The sequence below is a fragment of the Salvelinus sp. IW2-2015 genome, linkage group LG11 (genome assembly GCF_002910315.2).
Source record: "Salvelinus sp. IW2-2015 linkage group LG11, ASM291031v2, whole genome shotgun sequence".
NCBI classification, from domain to species: domain Eukaryota; kingdom Metazoa; phylum Chordata; class Actinopteri; order Salmoniformes; family Salmonidae; genus Salvelinus; species Salvelinus sp. IW2-2015.
In genome coordinates, this window is record NC_036851.1 from 2799923 (window position 1) to 2826405 (window position 26483).

The following is a 26483-nucleotide window of genomic DNA, read 5'->3' on the forward strand; positions in this document are numbered from 1 at the left end:
TTTATTTCCCAACTGCTTTTTCTATAATTCTAAAGGCTCTATCATTTTCCATACCTTGTACTCCAATGCATTCATGCCCACCATAGAATTGGGAACGGCAATTTGAACTCATCAGATTTTAGAAATCATAATCTTATTTCAGAGCACATTATACAACTGTTTTTAGAGAAGACTGCATTGCAAGGTATGCTATGTGTAGGCTATGCCATATGTATTGTCTAATATGCATATGCAGCTGTCGTTTTTCGAGCATAGATGACACACACACCTTTCTATCTACAGTACATGCTTTTATTTAGGTTTCTATGCTAACACGGAACCCTGCGTGCGTGCGCTATCGTGCATACATTTATTTTGTCACCCTACACCAAACGCGATCACGACACGCAGGTTAAAATATCAAAACATACTCTGAACCAATGACATTAATTTGGGTACAGGTCGAAAAGCATTAAACATGTATGGCAATTTAGCTAGTTAGCTTGCACTTGCTAGCTAATTTGTCCTATTTAGCTAGCTTGCTGTTGCTAGCTAATTTGTCCTGGGATATAAACATTGAGTTGTTATTTTACCTGAAATGCACAAGGTCCTTTACTCCGACAATTAATCCACACATAAAACAGTCAACCGAATCGTTTCTAGTCATCTCTCCTCCCAGGCTTTTTCATCTTTGAATTTATATGGCAATTAGTATTACCACGACAACTGGCAAAACAGTTAGTCTTTCAATCACCCATGTGGGTATAACCAATGAGATGGCACATGGGTACCTGCTTCTATAAACCAATGAGGAGATGGGAGGCAGGACTTGCAGTGTGATCTGCGTCATAAATAGGAATGACTTAGATTTTAGCCCTTGGCAACGCAGACGCTCGTTGGCGCAATAATTGAATAACATATTTCTAAATGTATTTTGTAACGCTCGCGCACACGACGTTCAACATGTAAGTATATGATTGAATGTTTCTTTAAAACCTGCAGCTAGTTACTTTAAATTAGATATCATGCCAAAACAAGATTTAAAAACGTGAATTCACTGACAGATAACTAATGAAACACTGACATTTACAGTAACTGGCTAGGTTAGTCAAACTAACAGGCCTGCCAACTTTTGACAAAAGCTTAGAGTGAGATTTGCCAWGTGAATTTCATTGTCCCCTGGCACAACCCCTAGACAGCAAATTGTATTGTTTTAAAGCTAATTTCCTACAATTCTATACGTATTTTGACAAAAATGAAAAAATAAAAACCACAGGTTAAATTAAGTCTCAAAATTCAACGACTTTATAACTTTTAGATTTTTGGGGGATTACATTTAAGTATAGACTGTGCTCCAAATCGTCCAGGTTTGGCCGTCATTGTAAATAAGAATTTGTTCTTAACTGACTTGCCTAGTTAAATAAAGGAAAAAACAGAAACCTACTTTTGTTGAAAACATTCTACACACTACTGTACTGCTCTGAGTTTTATAAACTCAGCAGAAAACGTGCTCTCTCTCCATTCAGCGCCAATCTAATCTTGAGGGGAGTTTATTTAAAACATCCAATCCCCTTGTTCCTTAACATAACTAGACCAATCAAATGCTTCAAATGTGCCGCTGTTCAGTGCTYTGGCGAGGCAGAGGTTCAACTCGTGATGTCAAATTCCAGTCGCAGACGCTCTGATTTTCAAAACGATTTAGAGCACAGTTGAAAAGTTAACGCGCTGACTATACAATGGACTAATTAGAAAAATAAAAGCAGTACTTTTCAAAGCGTGAAATGGAAGGTGTCCCGTGTGAGCGTGAGCAGAGGATCAAATCCGTGTGTCRCAATGCCAATGCGTGAGTTTGCAGCTCTGCTGTAACATTGGCTAGCTTTCAATATATTGGCTAAATGGTCAACGGAATTACCTCTTCATACGATCAAGACAATTCGTATTGCATGCTGCAAAGTGTGCACTCGAACACATATGTATCTTATTTCAGTCTTAAGCAATAATAAGCCAAATCTATTCCCCTTCATCAGACAGCAGCTCACGTTTTCACAAGAGGCTGTTTTACGTTGTAGATAGAAACAGTCCATTGGCTGCCTTCATCACGAGGGGTATGTACGGGAGTTCTGATTGGTTCCAAGTTTAGCGGTTCGTCAAATTTGCCTGTGCAGATGGTGTTCAAATATACTTTTTATGAGAAAATGTGCAAGAATTGAAGGTGCCAAGAAATGTTATAGTCATCATAAGGATATTTTACTGTCACATWCAACAAATATGGTTCTCCATCGACGGGAATCGATGAACTTCGCCCCCACTAAGGATTATCCCTCTCGCTTCGAGAAGGGAGTATCTGCGTTCCAATATGGTGAGTGGGTGTATGGGAAAGCGAATCAGCTAATTGGGCCGATTTTTTTGCCCCCCAAGCCAAGGCCATTTTGCGTAGCTGATTGGGCTGCACTACGAGTCGATAAGGCGGTGATGAGTGCTCACTACTCCGGTGTTCTGRCAACCAACTTCAAGTGCTTCCAACTTGGGTATCATGGTCATGTCGCTGGTGGTATCTATGACCATTTTCTCACATTATTTTATTTCAAGTATGATAGCAGTCTACACAACTAATAACGAATATTATTAACCATCCAGATGTCACATTAAATAATATAATTAACCATCTAGATGTCACTGTAATTCATATTATAAACTGGGTGGTTCCATCCCTGAATGCTGATTGGCTGACAGCTGTGGTATATGAGACTGTATACCATGGGTATGACAAAACATTTATTTTTACAGCTCTAATTACTTTAGTAWCCAGTTTAAAATAGCAATAAAGCACCTCAGGGGTTTGTGGTATATGGCCAAGAACAGCCCTTAGTCGTGGTATATTGGCCATATTACCGCCCACCCCCTCCTGCTTGACAAACACGTTAACTACATAGGAAGTAGATAACTAGCCAATATCAGGGTGACAGTAAACACACGCATACAACCTATGACACAACAGTAGCCTACACCTATCATCAATACTTTTAATTAAAAATAAACAATCAGCAGTTTTATAGCTGAAATGTACAATTATTTGTGTAAAAGTATTAGTGAAATACGACTCATCCTATGGTTTAAAAACGGAAGAAGAAAAAAGAAACAGCTCAATCAAAAACCGTCTACCTATAGCAGAGCGCTTTGGTTGCCATATTGGGCTGCAGCTTTGGCTCTTCCTCTCTCTATTGAGCAACACACCCACCTTGAGATTCGGGTTCTTATTGGCTGCCACTCCCGGTGGCTGTGAGAGCCTATGGGTTTCCTCTCATACGGGGCAGGAACATTRTCAGCCAATTGGAAACYTAAGGTGGAAGATTGGCATGGGACCTCATGAATATTACAAGAGGGAAAATGACGGCTACTTAAATTCATGTTCACACCTATCGTTCCCTCCTTCTCTGTCCCTGTCCAAAGCCAGGCAGTAACAACCATACAGCGATCACGACTGAACGATCCAAAAGAAGACAATCATGTCCGAGAAACTGCCCTTCAAAGTTGGTCAGTATGATTTTACATTTATTTATACTCTTTATCATACACGCGAGCTTCAAGTCCTTCATTGATTGTGGATTACCGGGTGGCTATCCGGCTAATGCTGTTACGTAGCATTGATTTTAGCCTTCAATTGGCTAGCTAGTGGGTAATTTGTCTGACTCTAAAATAACTTTAGTTAGCAAACATTTTATCTTTGGACATTTAGTTAACAAAACATTTGCACTGGTATTTTATAAACGTGTATAATCCAGTTGAGGTGGAACACATGGTCCGTTTTCCTGCTGCCTTCTGTTAATCATGATTTTTTTTTTTTACAACGCTTTACCCATGCATAACCACTAACAGAAATTGCAACATGTAAATCACATAATTTGGTAAAATGCAAGTTTTGTTACATTTGGTTACAGAACGAATAGAGTCTGCATAACGAACATAACACTGGCCCGCAAGCATGGTTTCATTCCGAATACTTATTTCTAAGTTATTGGTAGTTGTAGTCCATTTAGTCGAGCTTGGTGCTTTCGTTCGTATTCGGAACTTGGTAGTAAAACTACAATACCTAAATGTCAGTGTGTGGAGCCGCCAGTTTTCATTGATTGACAGGCAGTCTGGCACAGCAGGCAAAGCAGGGCACTATAACAGTGTGCTATTGTTCCGCACTAAATCCATACTGTTTTTTATGGTTCAACTTTGGAGGGAATTGGGCACAAGTTAAGACTTGTTGAGATAAAAAAAAAAATGCCTGTCATTGTAAATAAGAATGTCTATTTAATTAACTGACTTTACTAATTAAATAAAGGTAAAATAAAACAACTATAAGCTTCTGACTTTGGTGACAAATTACCCATGTATAAAGGGAAAAATCTCCACACTTGCTTGGAAGGGTTTGATAACCGTTTAGTATTTCACCTTTCTACCAGTCTGTCTTACTTGGTTACATAACATTTTAAAATGTCTCACCTAGTATTTTTCATTCCTCACCTGTCACCCTGAAACGTATTTTATTTTTTTAGGAATAGATGAGGAATAGTTAAACAATGGCTTCATAGTTAGTGCCCTAACCATAACCCCTGCATGACCACTTTAAATGTAAAATTCAACTTGGGGGGGGGGGGGTGTCCAAGGTAGCAAGGAAAATGGCTTGATGGTAGCGTCCTGCCTTAGACTTTGTTCCACAAGTTTCTGCGTCAGTTGCCCAAATGATACTTTAGCATTGTATCATTAACTCTATGTTGGTGAACTAGGCCTATTTAAAAAAAAATCTCAAACATCCTGGAATAATATCCATGGCTACTTTTGAGCAGCCTATGTTTTGCCTCAGTCTTGATAGTTTTGCAGGGTGTGGACATATTTTGGACACTTGACGCAAGCTGGACTGCTCCAGTTCAGTGTGGTTGTTTGCAGTTGGCACATTCTGMCTCACCGCATCTAACTGGCTTTCAGGAGGAGTAAGGTTCAGTTTAACTCTCGACCCTAGTGGTGTATACCCAGTTTACAGCTGGCAACCCATGGGTTCTCAGCTGATTGTACTGATCACAGCTGGCTCCCTCGTGAACAATAAATCCAGATTCTTTGTTTAATCCCAACGCTTTGTCTTGCGATACGGTTTTGGAAACCTTTGGAACTTAACTTTCATAAGCGAGAGTCTTTCAAATACAAAATATACATTCTGTGTGCAGTTTAGATACACTTACTATGTGACATCTTATCACCTTGTGCTTGAATTTCCATTGGACCATTCATTTCCTCTTTCTCAAAATACAGCCAGGTGAAACATTTCTAATCTGTACAGTAAGTGTCTTGTATTTGAACAATTATTTCTTGCTTATATGAAAGTTAAATTCCAAATGTGCCCAAAACTATAATGTGCTAGGCATATTTGCGTTTTTATACAGAGCGTTTAGGCAGCGTCGGAGAGTCTTGAAATCCCTTGTGGCGGCTTACTGCTTTGTGAATATACAGTKATGTTTAGGAACATTTACCGTCTATTTGAATGGGCTTTGTTCAGTTAGGAGACCTCTGAAGAGCGCAGTGTTGGATTGCAGCTGTTAAGATCCAGTAGTCGGTGGAAGCTGCAACTGATGTTGAGTCCCAAGCGAGTTCAGCCAGTGCAAGGCAGCTGCCAATGTCTAACTTTAAGGCAAACTACTCTCACTGCCAGCCCGCTCTCCTAAACCACAGCTTGATCTCAATAGATCATGAGATGACCACTCGCAATGAAAGTTTTGGATAAATCGCAAATTCTTTCAAATCAATGGCCACGAAGTGAAGGAGATGCTAAGGGATGGAAATTATCATGGACGGTTTAGACTTGATCAACCTACACTGAAAAAAATTAGATGCAACKATTTAAAAGATTTGGCTGAGTTAGTTCATATAAGGAAATCAGTCCACTGAAATAAATAAATAAGAGCCTAATCTATGGATTTCACATGACTGGGCAGGGGCGCAGTAATATCCCCCATCCTCTTACGATCCCACAAGTGAAGAAGCCAGATGTGGAAGTCCTGTGCTGGTGTTACATGTGCTCTGCGGTTGGGAGGCCGGTTAGACGTACTGCCAAATTCTCTAAAACTATGTTGGAGGCGGCTTATGGTAGAGAAATTAACATTAAGTTCTCTGGCAACAGCTCTAGTGGACTTTCCTTGCGAATTGCACGCTCCCCGAACTTGACGTGGGGCATTGTGTTGTGACAACTGCACATTTTAGTGGCCTTTTATTGTCCCCAGCACAAGGTGCACCTATATAATGACCATGCTGTTTAATCATCTACTTGAWATGTCACACCTGTCAGGTGAATAGATTAACTTGACAACAGGGTAAAATGCTTACTAACAGGGATGTAAACAGATCTGTGCACAACATTTGAGAGAAATTAGCCTTTTGCGAGTATGGAACATTCCTGGGAGCTTCTTTCAGCTCATGAAACATGGGACCAGCACTTTACGTTTTGCCTTTAGATTTTTGTTCAGTATACATTACCTCAGTTACTCAGAAGTAGCCTGACTTGGACTTAAAGTGATAGATTACTCAAAAATAAAAGCTCAGAAGCCCAAATAATTGAGAAGGATATACTCTGGCTTATTTGAGCACTTTAGAAGGTGCATACCCCTTTCTAACTAACGTTTTGAGGTCTGAGAACCTCTGACACTTTGAACTATCACTTAATCAACATGTAGAACCTGTTTTATTTATTGTATTTTTTCCCCCTCCGTAGCTGACATCAGCCTGGCGGAGTGGGGCCGCAAAGCTATCGACATTGCAGAGAACGAGATGCCCGGCCTGATGAAGATGAGGGAGATGTACGGCCAGTCCAAGCCTCTGAAGGGCGCCCGCATCGCAGGCTGCCTCCACATGACCCTGCAGACCGCCGTGCTCATTGAGACCCTCACTGCCCTCGGAGCCGAGGTGAGAGACACACTTCCATGCAGTCTTCCTCTAAGGTTTGACTAGATACTTACCTGCACACTGCATGTAGCCTCAAGTGTCACTTGTGTACTTTAAATGCTAACATCTTGGTCTGTTGACCTTCATCACATTATCTGACAAAGGACTGTTCTATTTCAAATAAAAGTGAAACTTTGTGAGTGAGCAGTCTGCTGGAACGTCTTGTATTGTGTCAGGAGTCATGTCATGCATAACTAGTTCATCCTGGGTTCTGAGAGTTTTGTCTCGAACAGATTATTTGCGTTGGTCATATTAGAATTGGAAAGCGGGTCTCAATCTTGCAGGTTTGAAAACCACTGCAAGAAGGGCAATGAAAAACTTATTTGAATAAGACCCTCTTTTGGCAAAGACGAGGCTAAACCTTAGCAAAAACTAGCTACGGCATCATGACCGTGGGAATTGCGAAGTCCACAAGTGTTTCGGTTGACTGTCAACTAAATGAAAGTCACTGTTGATTTGCCCCTGTGGTAGCCATCCATCACAACACTTTAGATTAGTTTGGTCAGGCCAAAGTCCAACTCATTCACTTGGATTAAGKAGATGGTAATTTGATCTCAATAAATGTGAATTGTTAGTTGAATCTTGATGGTGAACATTACATTTCCATTTTTTTTATTGATGCAACTGTCAAGTGTCATCGATTGAGTCGCATATGAAAATGTCCAGGCCTACAGMTCATTCGGAAAGTATTCAGATTCCTTTTCCACATTTTGTTACGTTACAGCCTTATTCTAAAATGGATTAAATAGTTTTCCTCAATCTGCACACCCATTTTTGCTTTGTCATTAGAGGGTAAGACATTTTTGAAAAAGTTTAATACAATCACATTTACCGGTATTCAGACCCTTTACTCTAGAGGTCGACCGATTTTATGATTTTTCAACGCCGGTACCGATTTATTGGAGGACTAAAAAAATCCGATACCGATTAATCTTCCGATTTAATAAAAAATAATAAAAAACTTTATTTATTTGTAATAATGACAATTACAACAATACTGAATTAACTTTTATTTTAGCTTAATATAATACATCAATAAAATCTATTTAGCCTGAAATAAATAATGAAACCTTTTTCAATTTGGTTTAAATAATGCAAAAAGTGTTGGAGACGAAAGTAAAAGTACAATATGCGCCATGTAAAAAAAAGAAAAAAAAAAGCTAACGTTTAAGTTCCTTGCTCAGAACATGAGAACATATGAAAGCTGGTGGTTCCTTTTAACATGAGTCTTCAATATTCCCAGGTAAGAAGTTTTAGGTTGTAGTTATTATATAGTTATTTCGCTCTATACCATTTGTATTTCATATACCTTTGACTATTGGATGTTCTTATAGGCACTTTTGTTTTGCCAGTGTAACAGTATAGCTTCCGTCCCTCTCCTCGCGCCTACCTGGGTTCGAACCAGGAACACATCGACAACAGCCACCCTCAAAGCATCGTTACCCATCGCTCCACAAAAGCCGCGGCCCTTGCAGAGCAGGGGAACAACTACTCCAAGTCTCAGAGCGAGTGACGTTTGAAACGCTATTAGCGCGCACCCCGCTAACTAGCTAGCCATTTCACATCGGTTACACCAGCCTATTCTCGGGAGTTGATAGGCTTGAAGTCATAAACAGTTCAATGCTTGAAGCACAACGAAGAGCTGCTGGCAAACGCACGAAAGTGCTGTTTGAATGAATGCTTACGAGCCTGCTGCTGCCTACCACCGCTCAGACTGCTCTATCAAATCATAGACTTAATTATAACATAATAACAAAGAAATACGAGCCTTTGGTCATTAATATGGTCGAATCCGGAAACTATAATTTCGGAAACTAAACGTTTATTCTTTCAGTGAAATACGGAACCGTTCCGTATTTTATCTAACGGGTGGCATCCATAAGTCTAAATATTGCTGTTACATTGCACAACCTTCAATGTTATGTCATAATTATGTACAATTCTGGCAAATTAATTACCGTCTTTGTTAGGAAGAAATGGTCTTCACACAGTTCGCAACGAGCCAGGCAGCCCAAACTGCTGCATAGACCCTGACTGCTTGCACGGAACGCAAGAGAAGTGACACAATTTTCCTAGTTAAAATAAATTCATGTTAGCAGGAAATATTAACTAAATATGCAGGTTTAAAAGTATATACTTATGTATTGATTTTAAAGAAAGGCATTGATGTTTATGGTTGGGTACACATTGGTGCAACGACAGTGCTTTTTTCACGAATGCGCTTGTTAAATCATCACCCGTTTGGAGAAGTAGGCTGTGATTCGATGAGAAATTAACAGGCACCGCCTCGATTATATGCAACGCAGGACATGCTGGATAAACGTGTAATATCATCAACCATGTGTAGTTAACTAGTGATTATGATTGATTGATTGTTTTTTATAAGATAAGTTTAATGCTAGCTAGCACCTTACTTTGGCTTCTTGCTGCACTCGCGTAACAGGTAGTCAGCCTGCCACGCAGTCTCCTCGTGGAGTGCAATGTAACGCAGGTGGACMCMTAACCGGAAGGTTGCAAGATCGAATCCCCGAGCTGACAAGGTAAAATCTGTCTTTCTGCCCCTGAACAAGGCAGTTAACCCACTGTTCCTAGGCCATCATTGAAAATAAGAATGTGTTCTTAACTGCCTCACCTAGTTAAATAAAGGTTAAAATATATATAAATAATCGGCCACAATCGGTGTCCAAAAATGCCGATTACCGATTTGTTATGAAAAACTTGAAACCGGCACTAAATTAATCGGCCATTCCGATTTTAATCGGTCGACCTCTACTTTTCTCACTACTTTGTTGAAGCATCTTTGGCAGCGATTACAGTCTCTAGTCTTCTTSGGTATGATGCTACACGCTTGGCACATCTGTATTTGGGGAGTTTCTCCCATTCTCTGCACATCCTCAAGTTTTGTCAGGTTGAATGGGGAGCGTCGTTTCACAGCTATTTTCAGGTTTCTCAGATGTTCAAGTCCGGGCTCTGCCTGGGTCACTCAAGGACATTCAGAAACTTTCCCCAAAGACACTTCTGCGTTGTCTTGGCCACAGAGGAACTCTAGAGCTCTGTCAGTGACCATTTGGGTTCTTGGTCATCTCCCTGACCAAGGCCCTTCTCCCCCGATTGCTCAGTTTGTCCGGGCGGCCAGCTCTGGGAAGAGTTCCAAACTTCTTCCATTTAAGAATGATAGTGGCCACTGTTATTGGGGCGGCAGGGTAGCCTAGTGGTTAGAGCGTTGGGCTAGTAACCGAGAGGTTGCAAGTTCAAATCCCCGAGCTGACAAGGTACAAATCTGTCGTTCTGCCCCTGAACAAGGCAGTTTACCCACTGTTCCTAGGCCGTCGTTGAAAATAAGAATTGGTTTTAACTGACTTGCCTAGTTAAATAAAGGTAAAATAAAATTGGATGTTCAATGCTGCATACACTTATTTTTGTTGTACCCTTCCCCCAGATCTGTGCCCAACACGATCCTCTCTCGGAGCTCTACTGACAATTCCTTTGACCTCCTGGCTTAGTTTCTGCTTTGACATGCACTGTCAACTGTGGGACCTTTAAATAGACAGGTGTGCCTTTCCAAATCATGTCCAGTCAATTGCATTTACCACAAGTGGACTGCAAGTTGTGGAAACATCTCAAGGATGGTCAATGGAAACAGGATGCACCTGAGCTTTGTGTGTTGGTATTTTATTTTTATAGATCTGCAAAAATGTCTAAACCTGTATTCTTTGTCATTGTGTGTAGATTGAGGACAAAGTACTTAATCCATTTTAGAATAAGGCTATAATGTTACAAAATGTAGGGAACTGGTCTGATTTTTAATTTCCGAATGCACTATACACGCATGCACTCACTACCGGTCAAAAMTTGAACACATACTCATTCAAGGGTTTTTATTTATTTGTACAATTTTCTACATTATGGAATAATAGTGAAGACTATGAAATAACACATGGAATCATGTAGTAACAATGTTAAACAAATCAAAATATATTTTAGGTTCTTCAAAGTAGCCAAACTTTGCCTTGATGATAGCTTTGCACACTTTTTGGCATTCTCTCAACCAGTTTCATCYGGTGGTAACTTGGAATGCATTTCAATTAACTGGTGTGTTAAGTTAATTTGTGGAACTTCTTTCCTTAATTCGTTTGAGCCAATCGGTTGTGTTGTGACAAGATGGTCAATCTTCTGTATATCTCCCCCCCTTTCTATTTGGTAAATGACCAAGTCCACATTAAGGGTGAGAACAGCTCAAATAAGCAAAGTGAAACGACAGTCTGTCATTACTTTAAGACATGAAGGTTTCAAGAACTTTGACTGTTTCTTCAAGTGCATTCGCAAAAACCATCAGGCGCTATGATGAAACTCTCGAGTAATGGAAGACCCATAGAGACCTCTGCTGCAAAGGATAAGATAATTAGTTACCAGCCTCAGAAATTGCAGCCCAAATAAATTCTTCAGTGTTCAAGTAAGACTTCTCAACATCAACTGTTCAGAGGACACTAAATGAATCAGGCCTCCGTAGTTGAATTTCTGCAAAGAAACCACTACTAAAGGACATCAATAAGAAGAGACTTGCTTGGGCCAYGAAACACGTGCAATGGACATGAGACCATTGGAATTTTGTCCTTTGGGCTGGAGTCCAAATGTTAGTTTTTTTGGTCCCAACTGCTATGTCTTTGTGAGAAGTGGTGTGGGTGAACTGATCTCTGCATGTGTATTTCCCACCATAAAGCATGGAGGTTTTATGGTGTGGGGGTGCTTTGCTGGTGACACGGTCTTTGATTTTAACCAGCATGGMTACCACAGCATTCTGTGGTATCCACAGCGACACGCCATCACATCTGGTTTGGGCTTAGTCCCACTCATTTGTTTTTCAACAGGACAATGACACAACACCCCTCTAGGCTGTGTAAGGGCTATTTTACCAAAAAGGAGAGGGATGGAGTGCTGCATTAGATTACCTGGCCACAATCCCCCGACCTCAACCAAATTGAGATGGTTTGGGATGAGTTGGACAGCAGAGTAAAGGAAAAGCAGCCAACGAGTGCTCAGCATATGTGGGAACTGTTGGAAAAGCAATCCAGGTGAAGCTGGTTGAGAGAATGCCAAGATTGTGGAAAGCTGTAATCAAGGCAAAGGTTGGCTATTTGAAGTCTCAAATAATAAAATATATTGTGATTTGTTTAACACTGTTTTGGTTACTACATGATTCCATGTGTTTCATAGTTTTGATGTCTTCACTATTATTCTACAATGTAAAAAATGTATTAACAAACCCTTGAATGAGTAGATGTTCTAAAACTTTTGACCGTGTGTGTATATAAAAACAACACTGACGTCTAGCCTGTGGTAACAGTAGCAACCTCCTCCCGCACTCACTGCACCAAGTGGGCACAATTTATATGGACCCGTTATCTGTCAGTAAGCAATGTTCTGAGAATTACAAAAGGACTGGGAGTGCGTACTGAGTGGGAGTGTCCTAGTCAACCTGTGACCATTTTTCTCGTTTGTAGGTTCAATGGTCCAGCTGCAATATCTTCTCCACCCAGGACCACGCCGCTTCAGCCATTGCCAAAACTGGGGTTCCAGGTACACACAACTGTTTGTTTATAATGCCTCAAGACCTGCTCTGTGTTTAGCACTGGTTCCTGCTGGCTCTGTGCAACAGTAAGAGATAAGGCAGTAAGAGATAAGGCAGACCAGAGGTACACAAGGGTCCTCAATTGATCTTTTAAGGCCTAAGGGGCAGAGTGTTCTGCTAAATAAGCCTGTTGTTCACCCTCTAGACTGGTATCATGTGATATGTCAATATATAGAACTGTCACGCTTGATAAACTGGAACATACATTTTTCCTTAAATGTGGAGTGTTGCACAGTCCAATTTAATTCAGCAGAAGGCCTATATTCCTTGCCTAACATTCCTCCTAGGATGTCTCTCAGATGTCACCATTGCTTAGCGCAACATTACCCTTGCAGTCATGTCAATCTGAAGTTCAAGAGGGTATTTCCTGTGTGGTTTTCTACATGTAATGACGTAACACAGAGTGGTGTTCTAGGTGAGAAGTTACGAGGCAGAGGAGTATCAGCGTCTGTGTCAGTGGGGTGCTTAATTGGTTTGAGCTATAGGCAGGTTTCAGCCACTTGCTGTTCAAAGCCTCGAATGGCATAGGTTGACGTGATTCCCGAGTAACACTTTTCCTGGCGTGATCCGTAGCCCAGTGTGACTGTGGGGGGGGACCTGGAACGCGGCCATTACGTGTCAAATGAGTTTTGGAAAGCTCTTCYCATTTCAGTTAACAGTAGTTGGATTTGTCAAGGAATTTGATCATAAYCCAAGAATGTATTACTTGTTTCACTAAAAAGAACTTCACCTAATGGATCAAATCTTAGATGAAAATTAATGTTCCAATTGGTAGTGCCTTTTAAAAAGGTCTTCTTCATGCCTATAGACCACAACCCTTGTCTCTGCCATTGCAAAGCAGTCTCTCCTCAACCCTGATTCTCAAGCCTCTTTCATTGCAGTGTACGCCTGGAAGGGCATGACCGATGAGGAGTATGTGTGGTGCATTGAGCAGACCATCTACTGGAAGGATGGCCAGCCCCTCAACATGATCCTGGACGATGGCGGTGACCTCACCAACATGGTCCACAAGAAGTACCCCAAACTGCTGTCAGGTACGGGAGCTACTTACCTCTGACAACCGTCAGGGTCTCACAGATGGGGCAGCTTAATTAATGAAACAGGGCACTGTATTGTTACACCTTACAGATCTGCAAACATTAAAGGTATAGGGAGGAACATAGGATTTACTGCTCCCAATTTGCTCCACCAGATCAGGGTAGGTTTAATAAAGCAGTGTAGTGGTTGAGCGCCCGTTTTGCTTTCAGCGTAATTGAGTCCGCAGACTCACTTGTCCGGCATCCCATTGTGACATAGCTAGGCTGCTCTGAGACCACCGTCCATGGGGATGCACATCCCAAAATCCCCAACCAACAGGGTTCCATGTACACGTCTATTCATTTTAATGTGGTGACGGTTGGAGAAGTGGCCTGAGCAGTGCTGAGAATACCAAAAGTATGAAAGCCAACTGGTCCAATATTCTAGGACACTGCTGTGCATACACGTTTTGAACTCGGATGTTTACAGATCTGTAAAGTGTGAGGGTTAGTTGGGACTTGCCTTGGCTTATGGGTGGGGCCAGGAGTTTTGGGGCACTGAGGCACTGTGCTTTCACTGGTATTTCCTGCATTGTCCACTAGTGTTGCTGCAGGTAGGAAATATCAAAGATCTATTATATTGACAAGATGGTGACTGCTCTAACAATGGAAATGCATGTCCTCAAAGATGAAAGGCGAGATCAGGTGAGACCTTCTAGCCAATGAGAGGGCGGATACGAGCGAGTGAACTGGTATAGCTAAGTTGTTTTCTGTCTGAAGTTGCTGGAATGCGACGTGCATTCCTTTATGAGCACAATGCCTGGTTGGGCTGTGCTTGGTGGTGGGGAGGGTGCCTAAGCCAGGGGAGGCATAGCGCTGTGACTCTTGGGCTGCTTTTACATTTTGGGTGACTACAGGCTGTGTGTGAACGAGTGAGGCAATACTGTCTGTATCCAAGTTTCAGCCAATCGTTCACATAACAGTAGAATGCGTAATGCGACTGTAGAGAACCAATGTGCTAGTTACAGCATCAGCYCGTGTTGAAATTGCGGAGAGTGGAATGGCAGTTTACCAGCTACAGCAGCGTGTCCCCTGAACGATAACAGCAGCGTGTCCCCTGAACGATAACAGAGGTAGGTGAGAAGCCTGACAATGGGGGTGAGAAGGTCATGAATTGTATGTCATGAGCTGTAACTGAAAGATAACTGGCATTTGGAAATTGAGGTGAGGGAGAAKGTGTGGTGGAAGAAGTATTGTTAGCATTTTTAAGTATATTGCTATAGTAGGATCGAATTCTCCGTTAGCTAGCCAGAGAAATATTGAGCAAAATTAGCCAACTTAATTGCGTTTATGGTGGGAAAAGTAGCTAGCTAACGTTAGTAACCTAACCATTCGCTTTAGTGTTAACTGGTATACTAAAATCTCCCCCTGACAGAATTCTCCCCCCCTTAGTGTGAGCGCGCACACACTCAATTCTTCATTGCTGCGACTTGCTTGCTAGTTGAGATTTCTTTTGTCAGTTTAGCTACCAAAATGATTATGAAGTGTGCCAGGCCTTGCAGTCCCAAGATAGGTGGGACCCCCCCCCCCCCCRCACTAATTTCCTTAATTTTGTAACTAGTGGCACACATCAGTTAAGTACTTTCTATAGAACAAACTTCATCAGGAAAGGCAACTTAAATTAATCATTAATGTATGTGTGTTATATTAAACAGAGGGAGTAAAATGTAGGCAAGCAAACATTTCAGAACTACTAATCGAATAAGACATGGGAGAGATGACCAATTTTGGGAAAGAGATTTATTTATAGACTAATACACTCGAAACAAATAGCCAAACRGAAAACTGCAGACGTTACTAGCGCCTTCCCCACGACCAAACCGCAATAAAAATCACAATGAAACACAGCCTAACGTGATCATTGACAGCTGCCTTGAAGGACACAAATAAAACATGCTTTCTGCTACTAAGATCAGTGAAATGTAGGCTAAACTGAAGAGCAGCAATCTCAACTAGCAAGCAAGTCGCAGGAATGAAGATTTGAGTGTGCGTGTTCATGGGGGGGGGGTTCTCCATTCCTCAAGTTATAACGCGTTAGTTGCTTACTGGGCCCTGACAATCTATGAAATGTTAACAAATCTTTTCCCTCTACAGTTTGTGGTTAATTTTTTGAATTGGAGAATTAATTGAAAAATGAGGCGTTGCTTGTTAAACAAGTGGATTCAGGGATCAAGCGTAGCTGAAACTGGGCCTGGCTTAAGTTGGAAGCCATGATGGAACACCACACACTCTCACTTTTTCAATACAGTGGATTAAAAGGGGTATGCCAGGTGTACTCTGCCTGAAAGAGATCAATTATGCCAACAAAGGGTATCGTGCTCAGCTTGCACATACTAGAATAGATGTCCACAGGCAGAAAGTGTAAGATGTTTTTGTTGTGTTGATCTTGACAGTAACACTGAGGGGGATTATAAAAATATATATATATACTCGGTGACCGTTTATTTTTTCCACACATGTAGCCTTGTGCACGTCAACTATAGTGGCCACAATATAATAGAGCAACAATAGAATGCCTGTTTCATTCTATTTCTACTTTTAATGTTTTTTTCACAAGTGCGATATTTAGGTGTTTGGTCACAAGCGTTCTATTATAAAGGCTATCATGGCTAACTGCAATATTAGTGTATTTTTCTCAAGACTTGAGTGTCGTTTGCAGTAAAGTCTAGGCAACAAATAACATTGCTTTCTTTACATTTTTTTTGTTGTTGCTGTGAGTTAGGTTCACATAAACCACTTTATTTTACACAGACTGATCATGTAGATCGAATTTGTTGTTTAATTAGTTAAAACCTGCATTTCCCCCTAGCAGGGATAATTGCTTTTTTTGCATGTTTCAGTGCGCACAAAAAAGTCACCTTTTTTGTCCCTCAAGTTTTGCATCCCTGGGCAAGGCCCTGTGTACTTTCCAGCTGGCATTTACTTAACAATGGCTGACTGAACTTTTAAAACATTCTCGCAAAGCAACAGTCTTTCCGAGTTTGATTCTGCTCACCACAAGTCTTTGTCACACTCCTGAGCGAAACACTAGAGCCTACATTAACATAACACTGGCTGCCCACGGATGTGGGTTGTCTTAATGGAAATGAACTGTAAGATCAGTGATTTTACACCTTGATTTTCTCAAGCTGATCCCCTCCAAAGGACTTAAAGTGTAGCAAAAAATAAGTAAATTAGGGGAGAGTCAATGAAATCAATCATAAAAATATATTGTAGTGAATTTGGGGAATAATCTGGTTGGAAGTGAGCTGGCAACCAGAGGGTCGTTGGGATCAAATCCTAGATGCCATTGCCTGCCGGTGTCCGTTAGGGTAAAAGCTTAAGTCAAATTTCAGCTGGCCCTCTTCATTTTAATCCTGGTCGGTGATACACCCCCCCCCCCCCCCCTGGAATTTGCAACATTGGTATCAAAAGTGGGTTGTGGGGGGGGCACTCTCTCCTGAACAACGGGGGTGGTGTAGCAACCATGACCCAACGTCTAATGAGCCTGTTAAGAGGTTCAAACCTCTTGGTTTAACCGTTAAGGTGTTGTCAAGACAGTTGCTGGGCCTGGGTTTGTGTCCTGGTCGGGGCTACCCACCGAAATTGCTACAATATACTGTACTTCCATGGTTGGTTTCATTGACTCTCCCCTTTAACTACCCCTAGTTTACCTATTTTCAGCTACAACTTCCAAGTCTGTTGGCGAGGATCCGCTTGAGCATATTAAGCTGAAAAATCCCTGATCTATAAGTGGGATTGCCCAATTTCGAGTCAAGTTTTGCAACGCATTTTTGCAAGGGTGGTACTGCTGTAATTGTCTCCAGGGCTGTTAGTTTGAGTCTTGTACACTAGGTGGCAGCATTACTCCACAAAGCCAATACTGAGAGAACCTCATAACTAAAGGGATTTGGCAAGCCACATGCAGCAGGCACTCTAAGTGACCATTAACTTAAAAGCAGTCCCRGGGGAATGTTACTTTGGAATAAAGACTTGATTGCTGTTTGGAATGTTAACTTGCCATTCATAGTATTTAACTCGGAGGAGAGATACGGCTATGGTCCTGATAATTTTCCGCCATTATTTTGGTGCCGCCTACCAGATGTGGATGCCATGAGAAATGGTCTTAATTTAACATTGTCAAACACGGTCAAAACAATGTTAATTGTCTCCCCTCAGGAATCAAGGGGGTGTCTGAGGAAACCACCACCGGGGTGCACAACCTGTACAAGATGTTGAAGAACGGCGACCTCAAGATCCCAGCCATCAACGTCAACGACTCAGTCACCAAGGTAGACCCACTCGTCCTCCCATTGTAGTGCCATGCATACATCCTCCGCTCTTAATGGTGCCATTTAAATTATGCTGGTGACTGCAATGACGTATTAGATGGGAGTGCAACATGTAGAATGTAAACTGAATTAATACAGATGGGTCATTAATAGAACTGATACAATTGCATGGTTTATCCAACCATCGTTGGTTGGTATAAAATACATTTATACTTGCGCATTTTGTAATGTTGCATCCTCTTGAGTAGGCATCGGAACTATGTTTCAATACCGTACCTCCTTCTCAATACCATCGCTCTCTCGCCCCCCCCCCCAGAGCAAGTTTGACAACCTGTACGGCTGCAGAGAGTCTCTGATTGATGGGATCAAACGGGCCACAGACGTGATGATCGCCGGGAAGGTGGCTGTTGTTGCCGGTTACGGTGATGTTGGCAAGGGCTGCGTTCAGGCCCTCCGTGGGTTCGGTGCCCGAGTCATCGTCACAGAGGTTGACCCCATCAACGCCCTGCAGGCTGCCATGGAGGGTCTGTACCTTTTTTTWAAAGTTTGGTTATATGACAACGTTATTTTTTTTATTTTAATTTACATTATCCCAGAATGTTCTTGGAGATTCAACAGCACATAGAAAGTATGTTATAGGTGTGTGTTCCTTTATCTCGGGTGCCTAGCAAATATAATTGAGAACTGTTTTTAAGTTCAGGGCCATATTATAAGTGACGTGCCAACAATTTCTGCTTTACCCCATCTCATTTGTTCACTGCAGCAGCGAGCTCACCTTTTACATTTGAGCTTATGTTATTGATTACTAATTCTAAATTTTTGTGTAGTGTTTTTTTGGTGGTGGTAGTTAGTCTTTTCTCATCGCTGCAACTCCCGTACGGACTCGGGAGAGGCGAAGGTCGAGAGCCATGCGTCCTCCGAAACACAACCCAACCAAGCTGCACTGCTTCTTGACACATGCCCATCCAACCCGGAAGCCAGCCGCACCAATGTGTCGGAGGAAACACCGTACACCTGGCGACCTGGTCAGCGTACACTGCGCCCGGCCCGTCACAGCAGTCGCTAGTGCGCGATGAGACAAGGATAACCCACCCTAACCCGAACAACGCTAGGCCAATTGTGCGCGTTACGGCCGGCTGCGACAGAGCCTGGACTCGAACCCAGAATTTCTAGTGGCACAGCTAGCACTGCGATGCAGTGCCTTAGACCACTGCGCCACTCGGGAGGCCTTATTGTGTAGTATTTAATTGTATTTTGTGATAATGTTGTAGGATATGAAGTCACCACCATGGAGGAGGCTTGCAAGGAGGGAAACATCTTTGTGACCACCACTGGCTGTGAGGACATTCTTTTGGGCAAGTAGGTATCATTTTGGAGACATGTAGAGCACCATGCAACTTCTGTTCAGCACTGTCCGATCAGAAGAACAGTTAAATCCTACCTCGTTATTATTCCTCAATTCAGTGATTCTATTCAACACGCATGCATTGAGTAGAAGTTACCTCTAGGTACAGATCTCGGATCGGCTTATCCTTTTTTGAAGATTGACCACTAGCCTACAACCCTTCGCATTAGTGGAGGAAACTTAAAGCTGACCTGATGCTGCATTCACATGCCATCAAACTGGGAATCTTGAGTTTTAACATTTAACTTAAGTTATTTAAGTAGAGCTTCCTATTGGTTGATTTTGATTCTTTCAAGTGGGGAAACTCGGGATCATCTTTCTGTAACCAGTAGACATTTCTGAGTTTAGGGGCAACAGCATCCTTCTCTGAAATGCAACTGCTGCCGTGTCTACAACAGGCCATTAATGTGTACGCTGGTGTGTTCCCCAGACACTTTGAGCACATGAAAGACGACTCCATCGTTTGCAACATCGGCCACTTCGACTGTGAGATAGACATGAACTGGCTCAACGCCAACGCAGCCGAGAAGATAAACATCAAGCCACAGGTAAGACATAACATACAGAGCACATTTAGTGTGTGGTTAGTCTCCAGTAATTTAGCTCTTGAGTTTCGGCCATTGTCCTATACCAACGTTCTCCCCCCCGCCAGGTGGACCGCTACCGCATGAAGAGCGGCCGCCACATCATCGTGCTGGCTGAGGGCAGATTGGTTAATCTGGGCTGTGCCATGGGTCACCCCAGCTTTGTCATGAGCAACTCCTTCACCAACCAGGTGTTGGCCCAGATTGAACTGTGGAAGAACACCAGCAAGTACCCCCTGGGAGTTTACTTCCTGCCCAAGAAGGTGAGCCACTGAGCGAAGAAATTACGTTTCCAATTTCCACAAGATTGATGTGTGTTATGTAGCTATGCGGTTGCGGGCACTAAAGTTGGGTTGCACTGTGAATTGCTGCAATGCGTGCGCAATATGGCGCTCTAGTCTTGCGACTTATAGCGATAGTTTGTCACAACCTGTAAAAGGGTTCAATATTTTCAGTGCCTGCAGCTGTATACAGTTTATTAGGAAGAAATGTTGCGATAAGACATTAATGTTGAGTGCATACCATGTGGTATTCTCTAAAAAGCAAGCATTCTATCCTAAATTGACCCTGCTGTAACCCTTGGTCGACATGAACTGGTTTCAGACTGAGGAAAAATACCAGGTGGACAAAAGTAGATTTTCCAGTTCTCAGCATTAGACATGCAATTTTGCAGTTAGTAGTATGTAATCAAATATGCTCCATTAACATTACAGAGTAGCCTGTAATTCAGTTTGCAGAACTGTGTAGTGCATATTTTATTGATATCTGCTTGAGTTGATGTTCTTAAAGGCCAATTCTGCCACTTTCAACCTATTCATTATCTCAGCACCATACCATACAGTATGTGAAAATGGCGTGTTTCGTTGATCTGGTGTTAAGGTCAGAAGGTCCTTAAAAAAAATGCTTGTCATCGCCGGGTAGTATTAAAATGAAGAAAAACTTCTTCTTTTTTTCAAACTGCAATGAGTTTCCTTGCTCCCCATATCTCCACGAATCTTAGTGTTTGAAAATGATTGGGTAGAACTTTTCAATTTTATTTTCTACAAAATGTAAGTGTGCTCTGTTTTCACATGTGTAAACACTGGTATTGTGCTGAAAATTATGTTAAAGTAGTGGAATTGCCCTTTAATGCTCGACTATTGCCATCTGACTGGGAATTGGCAATTTCACTATCAAATGTGTCCTTTAAGGCAGAATTGTGAATAGCCCATGTTGGATTTGGGCATCATTGCTTTCACTGTGCATTTAGAATTTTGGGCATGGTTTTTCATGTGTATATTATGTCTTGTGACTATTCAAAGAAATGGAAATTAGGCTAAATGTGCATAATCGATTAATGATTAACCCTGAAATGGGTAGCCAAATGAGGCTCTCTGTATTTGTGGCAGAAATGTTGCGTTGCGGTGTCATTTTGCACTGAGTGACACATGGGTTGTGGTGAACATCTTAAGGCATTTAACTGAAGCCATACGCTCAGAGCTGAGCGCAAGAGATATACTCATGAGAAGTTGGGAACTAAGCCAGGGAAGGTTCTCTTGAGTGTCTGCCGACTAGCAGGAATTCTGTCCATAGCATCACGAACCGTACCCCGTGTGATTAAAAAAAAAAAAACATTCCAGCTGCTAACTTAACCCATCCCTAAGAGGTGAACCTATTGCCATAAGAGAATATGTTTTTATTTATTTTGTTGAAGAGTACATGGTCTGTCAAATAGAAGAACCACCCCTGTGATATATCATTCTTCTGTTGCTAAAAACCTCATGTTCAGCCTTGTCTTGACGGCCTTGTTTTGACAGCTCCATTGGATTCTGTCTGCTCTTGGCATTGAGGCCAGTTTTGACATTTTTTCCTGTGATTTTGACCCAACTGCTTGTGAGCAACAAAGCACGTTAATTTTTGTGGTAAATGTGGTAAATGTAAATGTGGTTTGAGTGATTGCACCCCGTAACTAATCAACATGTTTTGTCCCAGTGTAAGGAAACCTTTATTCCGAATTTGACTTGTGAAATCCTTTTCTCTTGTTCTGCAGCTGGATGAGGAGGTGGCTGCTGCCCATCTTGACAAGCTTGGCGTCAAGCTGACCAAGCTTTCAGATAAGCAGGCCAAATACCTGGGACTGCCCCGCGAAGGACCCTTCAAGCCTGACCATTACCGCTATTGAGAAATGTCAGGAAGGTGGCCAAGCAGCGGCCCAGACTCATGGTGGGGGTCTGATGGTGGCGCATGGACATGTGGGTTTGGGTAGGCAAAGATTCCCAGGAGTCTTTTGGAGGTCAGGACATTTTTGCTAATGCTCTGCTTCAACTACCCTTTAAACTGTCTTGCCCATTCTACATACCTTTTTAGATTCCAACCAGAGCCCCTTCGCCTTTCAAGTAACAAGTGCTAAGTGGCTTCTAAAGGCACTATTCTTGTTATAAATTGCATTCCCTCTTTGATCATGGAAAAACTTGATGCTTTTAGTTGAAAATCCCCATACTATTCAAGTTTACATATACACCATCGCTAATGTGGCAATAAGTGCTGGTTTCATATCATTGTCTTACGGAGAAACTCCAAAGTAACACCAAAGCAGTTCTTGCCTGGCTTAAAGAACACACTTACTCAGTTTCTCCATTTGCTTATTTTGTATGTCTAGGATTCTGGCTGAAGGGACAGAAAACGTCCAAGTGCTTTCCTGTGCTGTTTTCTTAGCTGTGACGGAATGGGCTGTGGTCTGGTCGAACATATACTGCCATGTTTAACGGTTACATTCTTTATCCCAAGTGTTGCACTTCCTACAGTACTTGCACTGTTGTGAAATGTGATGCAATAAAGATTCAATTTTACTGGGGTTGTAAATCTCTTATTTTCAAAAAGGATGAACTTGTGTTCCATTGCTGTATGGCAAATGCAAGAGTTGAAATAATGCAACGTATGCTGCAATGCAGAGAACAAAGGAGGGCAACTCAACCTGTCGGACTCCTCAATTGAAATTCTGCCAGCACACCATTGCCGCAGTTAATCTGCAGGTGGCAAACTGGAGCAGTGCAAAGCTATGCATTGGGGGATTATGTATGTGAACGTTATCAATTAAGCTAAATTTGCTCAGCAATATCAACATTTTGATTTAATGTAACTTGACTAATTGAATACCAGTTTCTTTCAGTTATTCCCTGTCCCCACCAACACTCATTGAACAACTCTACAGTATACGTTAGAAGCATTTGGGTTTGAAACTGACCTGCTGTTAGTCAGGAAAAAGTGAATAAATAAATGCCAAATTCCAGGCTTGAATCTTATACTACAATCTGCTTACGGTCTGGAATTCTTGAACTACATTGATCCAAGGTAAACGGATACACTACCTTCGGAAAGTATTCAGACCCCTTGGCTTTTTACACATTTGTTAAATTACAGCCACATTCTCAAATTGTTTTCCGCCCTCTCCTCAATCTACACAAAATGCCCCATAATGACAAAGCAAAAAAAGGTTTAGACTGTAAAAAAATAAATAAAATAAAAACATTTTTTTAACTGAATACTTATGTAAATGTTTGACTCTTTATTCAGTACATTGTTGAACCTTTGGCAGCAATTAACAGCCTCATGTTAAATTTGGCACAAGCTACAAGCTCGGCACATCTTTATATTGGGAGTTTCTCCAATTCTTTTCTGCAGATCCTCAAGCTATTTTCAGGTCTCCAGAGATGCTCAAGGACATTCAGAGACTTGTCCCGAAGCCACTCCTGTGTCGTCTTGGCTGTGTGCTTAGGGTCGTTGTCCTGTTGGAAAGTGACCGTTCGCCCCAGTCTGAGGTCCTGATTGCTCTGGAGCAMGTTTTCATCAAGGTTCTCTACTTTTCTGTTTAATTTGACTCAATCCTGGCTGGTCTCCCAGTCCCTGCTGCTGAAACAGGCCACCACCATGCTTCACCGTAGGGATGGTGTCAGGTTTCCTCCAGACGTGATGCTTGGCATTCAGGCAGAAGAGTTCAATCTTGGTTTTATCAGACCAGAGAATCTTGTTTCTCATGGTCTGTCTTTAGGTGCCTTTTTGGCAAACTCCAAGCAGGCTTTCATGCCTTTTACTGAGGAGTGGCTTCCGTCTGGCCACTCTACCATGAAGGCCAGATTGGTGGGAGTGCTGCAGAGATGGTTGTCCTTCTGGAAGGTTCTCCCATCTCCACAAAGGAACTCTAGAGCTCTGTCAGTGAGACCATCGGGTTCTTGGTCACCTCCCTGACCAAGGCCCTTCTCCCGATTACTCAGTTTGGCTGGGCGGCCAGCTCTAGGAGGAGTCTTGGTGGTTCTACTATTCCATTTAAGAATGATGGAGGGGGGCTCTAAGGACAATTCCTTTGATCTCTCTGGATTTTTTGGCCCTTTGACATGCACTGTCAACTGTGGACCTTTTCTATAGACAGGTGTGTGCCTTTTTCAAATCATGTCCAATCAATTGAAGTTACCACAGGCGGACTCAATCATGTAGTAACAGCTCAAGGATGATCAATGGAAACAGGATGCACCAGAGCTCAATTTCGAGTCTCATAGCAAAGGGTCTAAATACTTACGGAAATAAGGTTATTTTTGTTATAAATTTGCATACATCCCAAACTGTTTTCGCTTTGTCATTATGGGGTATTGTGTGTAGATTGCTGAGGATTTTTATTTAAAAAAAAWTAAAATAAGACTAACGTGAAAAAGGTGACGATCGGAATACTGTTCGAAGGCACTGTAAATGTGGCTACTCTGAGCATAATGCGCCATGGAAGTGCTCAGATCAACTACATCAGCCATCTCCCCACAATAATTGCTGCAAATGAAAAGGTTAGGGCGGTATACCGAATTTTACTACATACCGGTATTGATGCACGGACCGGTTTGGGTTTTTACTTTACCTCCTATAACGGTATTTGAATGTTTGGTTTGTTATGTGATACGCCGTGTGTAACATCCATTTTTATAGTTAACCCCGCTACTTGAGTCATCCGGTTCCGCTCTCTCGCTCCACACAGACTTAGTCCCACAACCTGTCACTAATAGAGCGCATTTGTCCGCTTGACCACGATACACTTTCGTTCAGTTTGCATGGTCAATGCAGCACATACGACAATGTTTCCACTTTYATCTTAATATAATTCCACAAGCGTTCTATAATTACAATATTAGTTTGTTTCTTACATCTGCTAGTTCGTATTTTCTTAGCAAGTTAAGCTAAATCGTTTTAGCCATTAATGCTAATCGCTAGTTAGCTGGCTAGCTAATAAAAGTACTGAGTCAGAGCAAACGTAACTAGCTAATACAGCCTGATACCCGTGCTGGTGGAGGCCTAAATCAGCATGGTGTTTGTAACAGTATCTTCTAAATCAAAGAGGAATAGGCAAAGCATGAAAATGTTAACTATATGAATAAAGATTTAATGTAGCCAAAGATGTATAGGGTCCCCTAGGAAACACGGAACATCACTTTGGTTCCTACCCTGACACAATAACTCGTCCATGACATTTTCATTCGTTGTCATGTCAAACAACACTATTCAAAGTGCCCACTATTATTTATATTCTATTTCCATTATTCCAAAAGTTCACCCAAGTGTTTTGATCTAAATCGCAATTGCAACATTTGGTTAAAAATCAGGCCTATGATTTTTGCCCATATTGTGGCAGTGTGGAAATTCTCACATGAGTGCAGAAATTGATGGAAAAGCAGGAAATTATTTTAGGTTGGCGTTGAATTAGTTTAAACTGTTCAATCTGAATGGAGAAAGGCCCATTGAAATAATTTAGAATATATGTGTTGTCACGCACTACTCATAAAGCAAATGTAGAACTTTTATTAATCAAAAACATAAAATACCGTAAATTTGGAAAAATACCATTATGTTTTGGCTGTATTGCCCAGCCCTAGTTGAGGTCTTAAATATATTAATTCGCTGTGAGGGGAAAAGTATTCATTTGATGCAAGCGCACTAGGTTTGCACCGACAATCTTACTGTCAAACTGATTGAGCCCAGAGTTTTTCGGAAGTATGCAGCTTTGTCAGTCATTCTGTACGTCGAGTTAAACCTTTATTTTTTTTTAAGGACATGGGATGAATATGCATTGTATTTGTCTACAAGCCCTAAAATTTCAAATCGATGTGCACCCTCATCACTCTTCAATCCGTAAAAGGCTTTAAAGAAAAACCTGCACAAAAAGCCTATTTGCTGAACTAGAGTGGGGGAAAAAATAAAAATACTACCTGCTCATGGACATAGTGAGAAGAGAAATCACGCGGCAAGCATTGTGTAATTGTCTTTTTGCGTACTCCTAGGGCTGTTTTGTGGACCGAAGTCACTTGAAGTCTTAACATTCAATGTTGGRTTAGCTTTCTCTTGCTGTGTTCGGTAGCACACATTAAGCGATCACCACAGCTCATGTTATAATCATTTGTCACTGCGTTTATTAAATGTTTAATATTGGTTCACTTTGCCAGGCACTGAACATCTACAGTGGCTTCAGAAAGTTTTCACCWKTTTTTCCACATTTTGTTGTTACAGCCTGAATTTAAAATTGATTTAAATTGAGATTTTGTCATTGGC

At 41.7% G+C, this 26483-nt stretch overlaps 1 protein-coding gene across 1 annotated transcript; it reads left to right on the forward strand.

The window, feature by feature from the left end:
* The first annotated feature begins 2977 nt into the window (after positions 1–2977).
* LOC111969664 (adenosylhomocysteinase B) lies at positions 2978–22750 on the forward strand. Its single transcript, XM_023995825.2, has 10 exons — positions 2978–3513; positions 6728–6918; positions 12459–12534; positions 13468–13620; positions 17821–17933; positions 18250–18457; positions 19205–19292; positions 19769–19886; positions 19991–20185; positions 21952–22750. Exons 1-10 carry the CDS (start codon positions 3486–3488, stop codon positions 22081–22083), a joined length of 1302 nt encoding a protein of 433 aa, XP_023851593.1. The 5' UTR covers positions 2978–3485; the 3' UTR covers positions 22084–22750.
* Positions 22751–26483: the final 3733 nt, after the last annotated feature.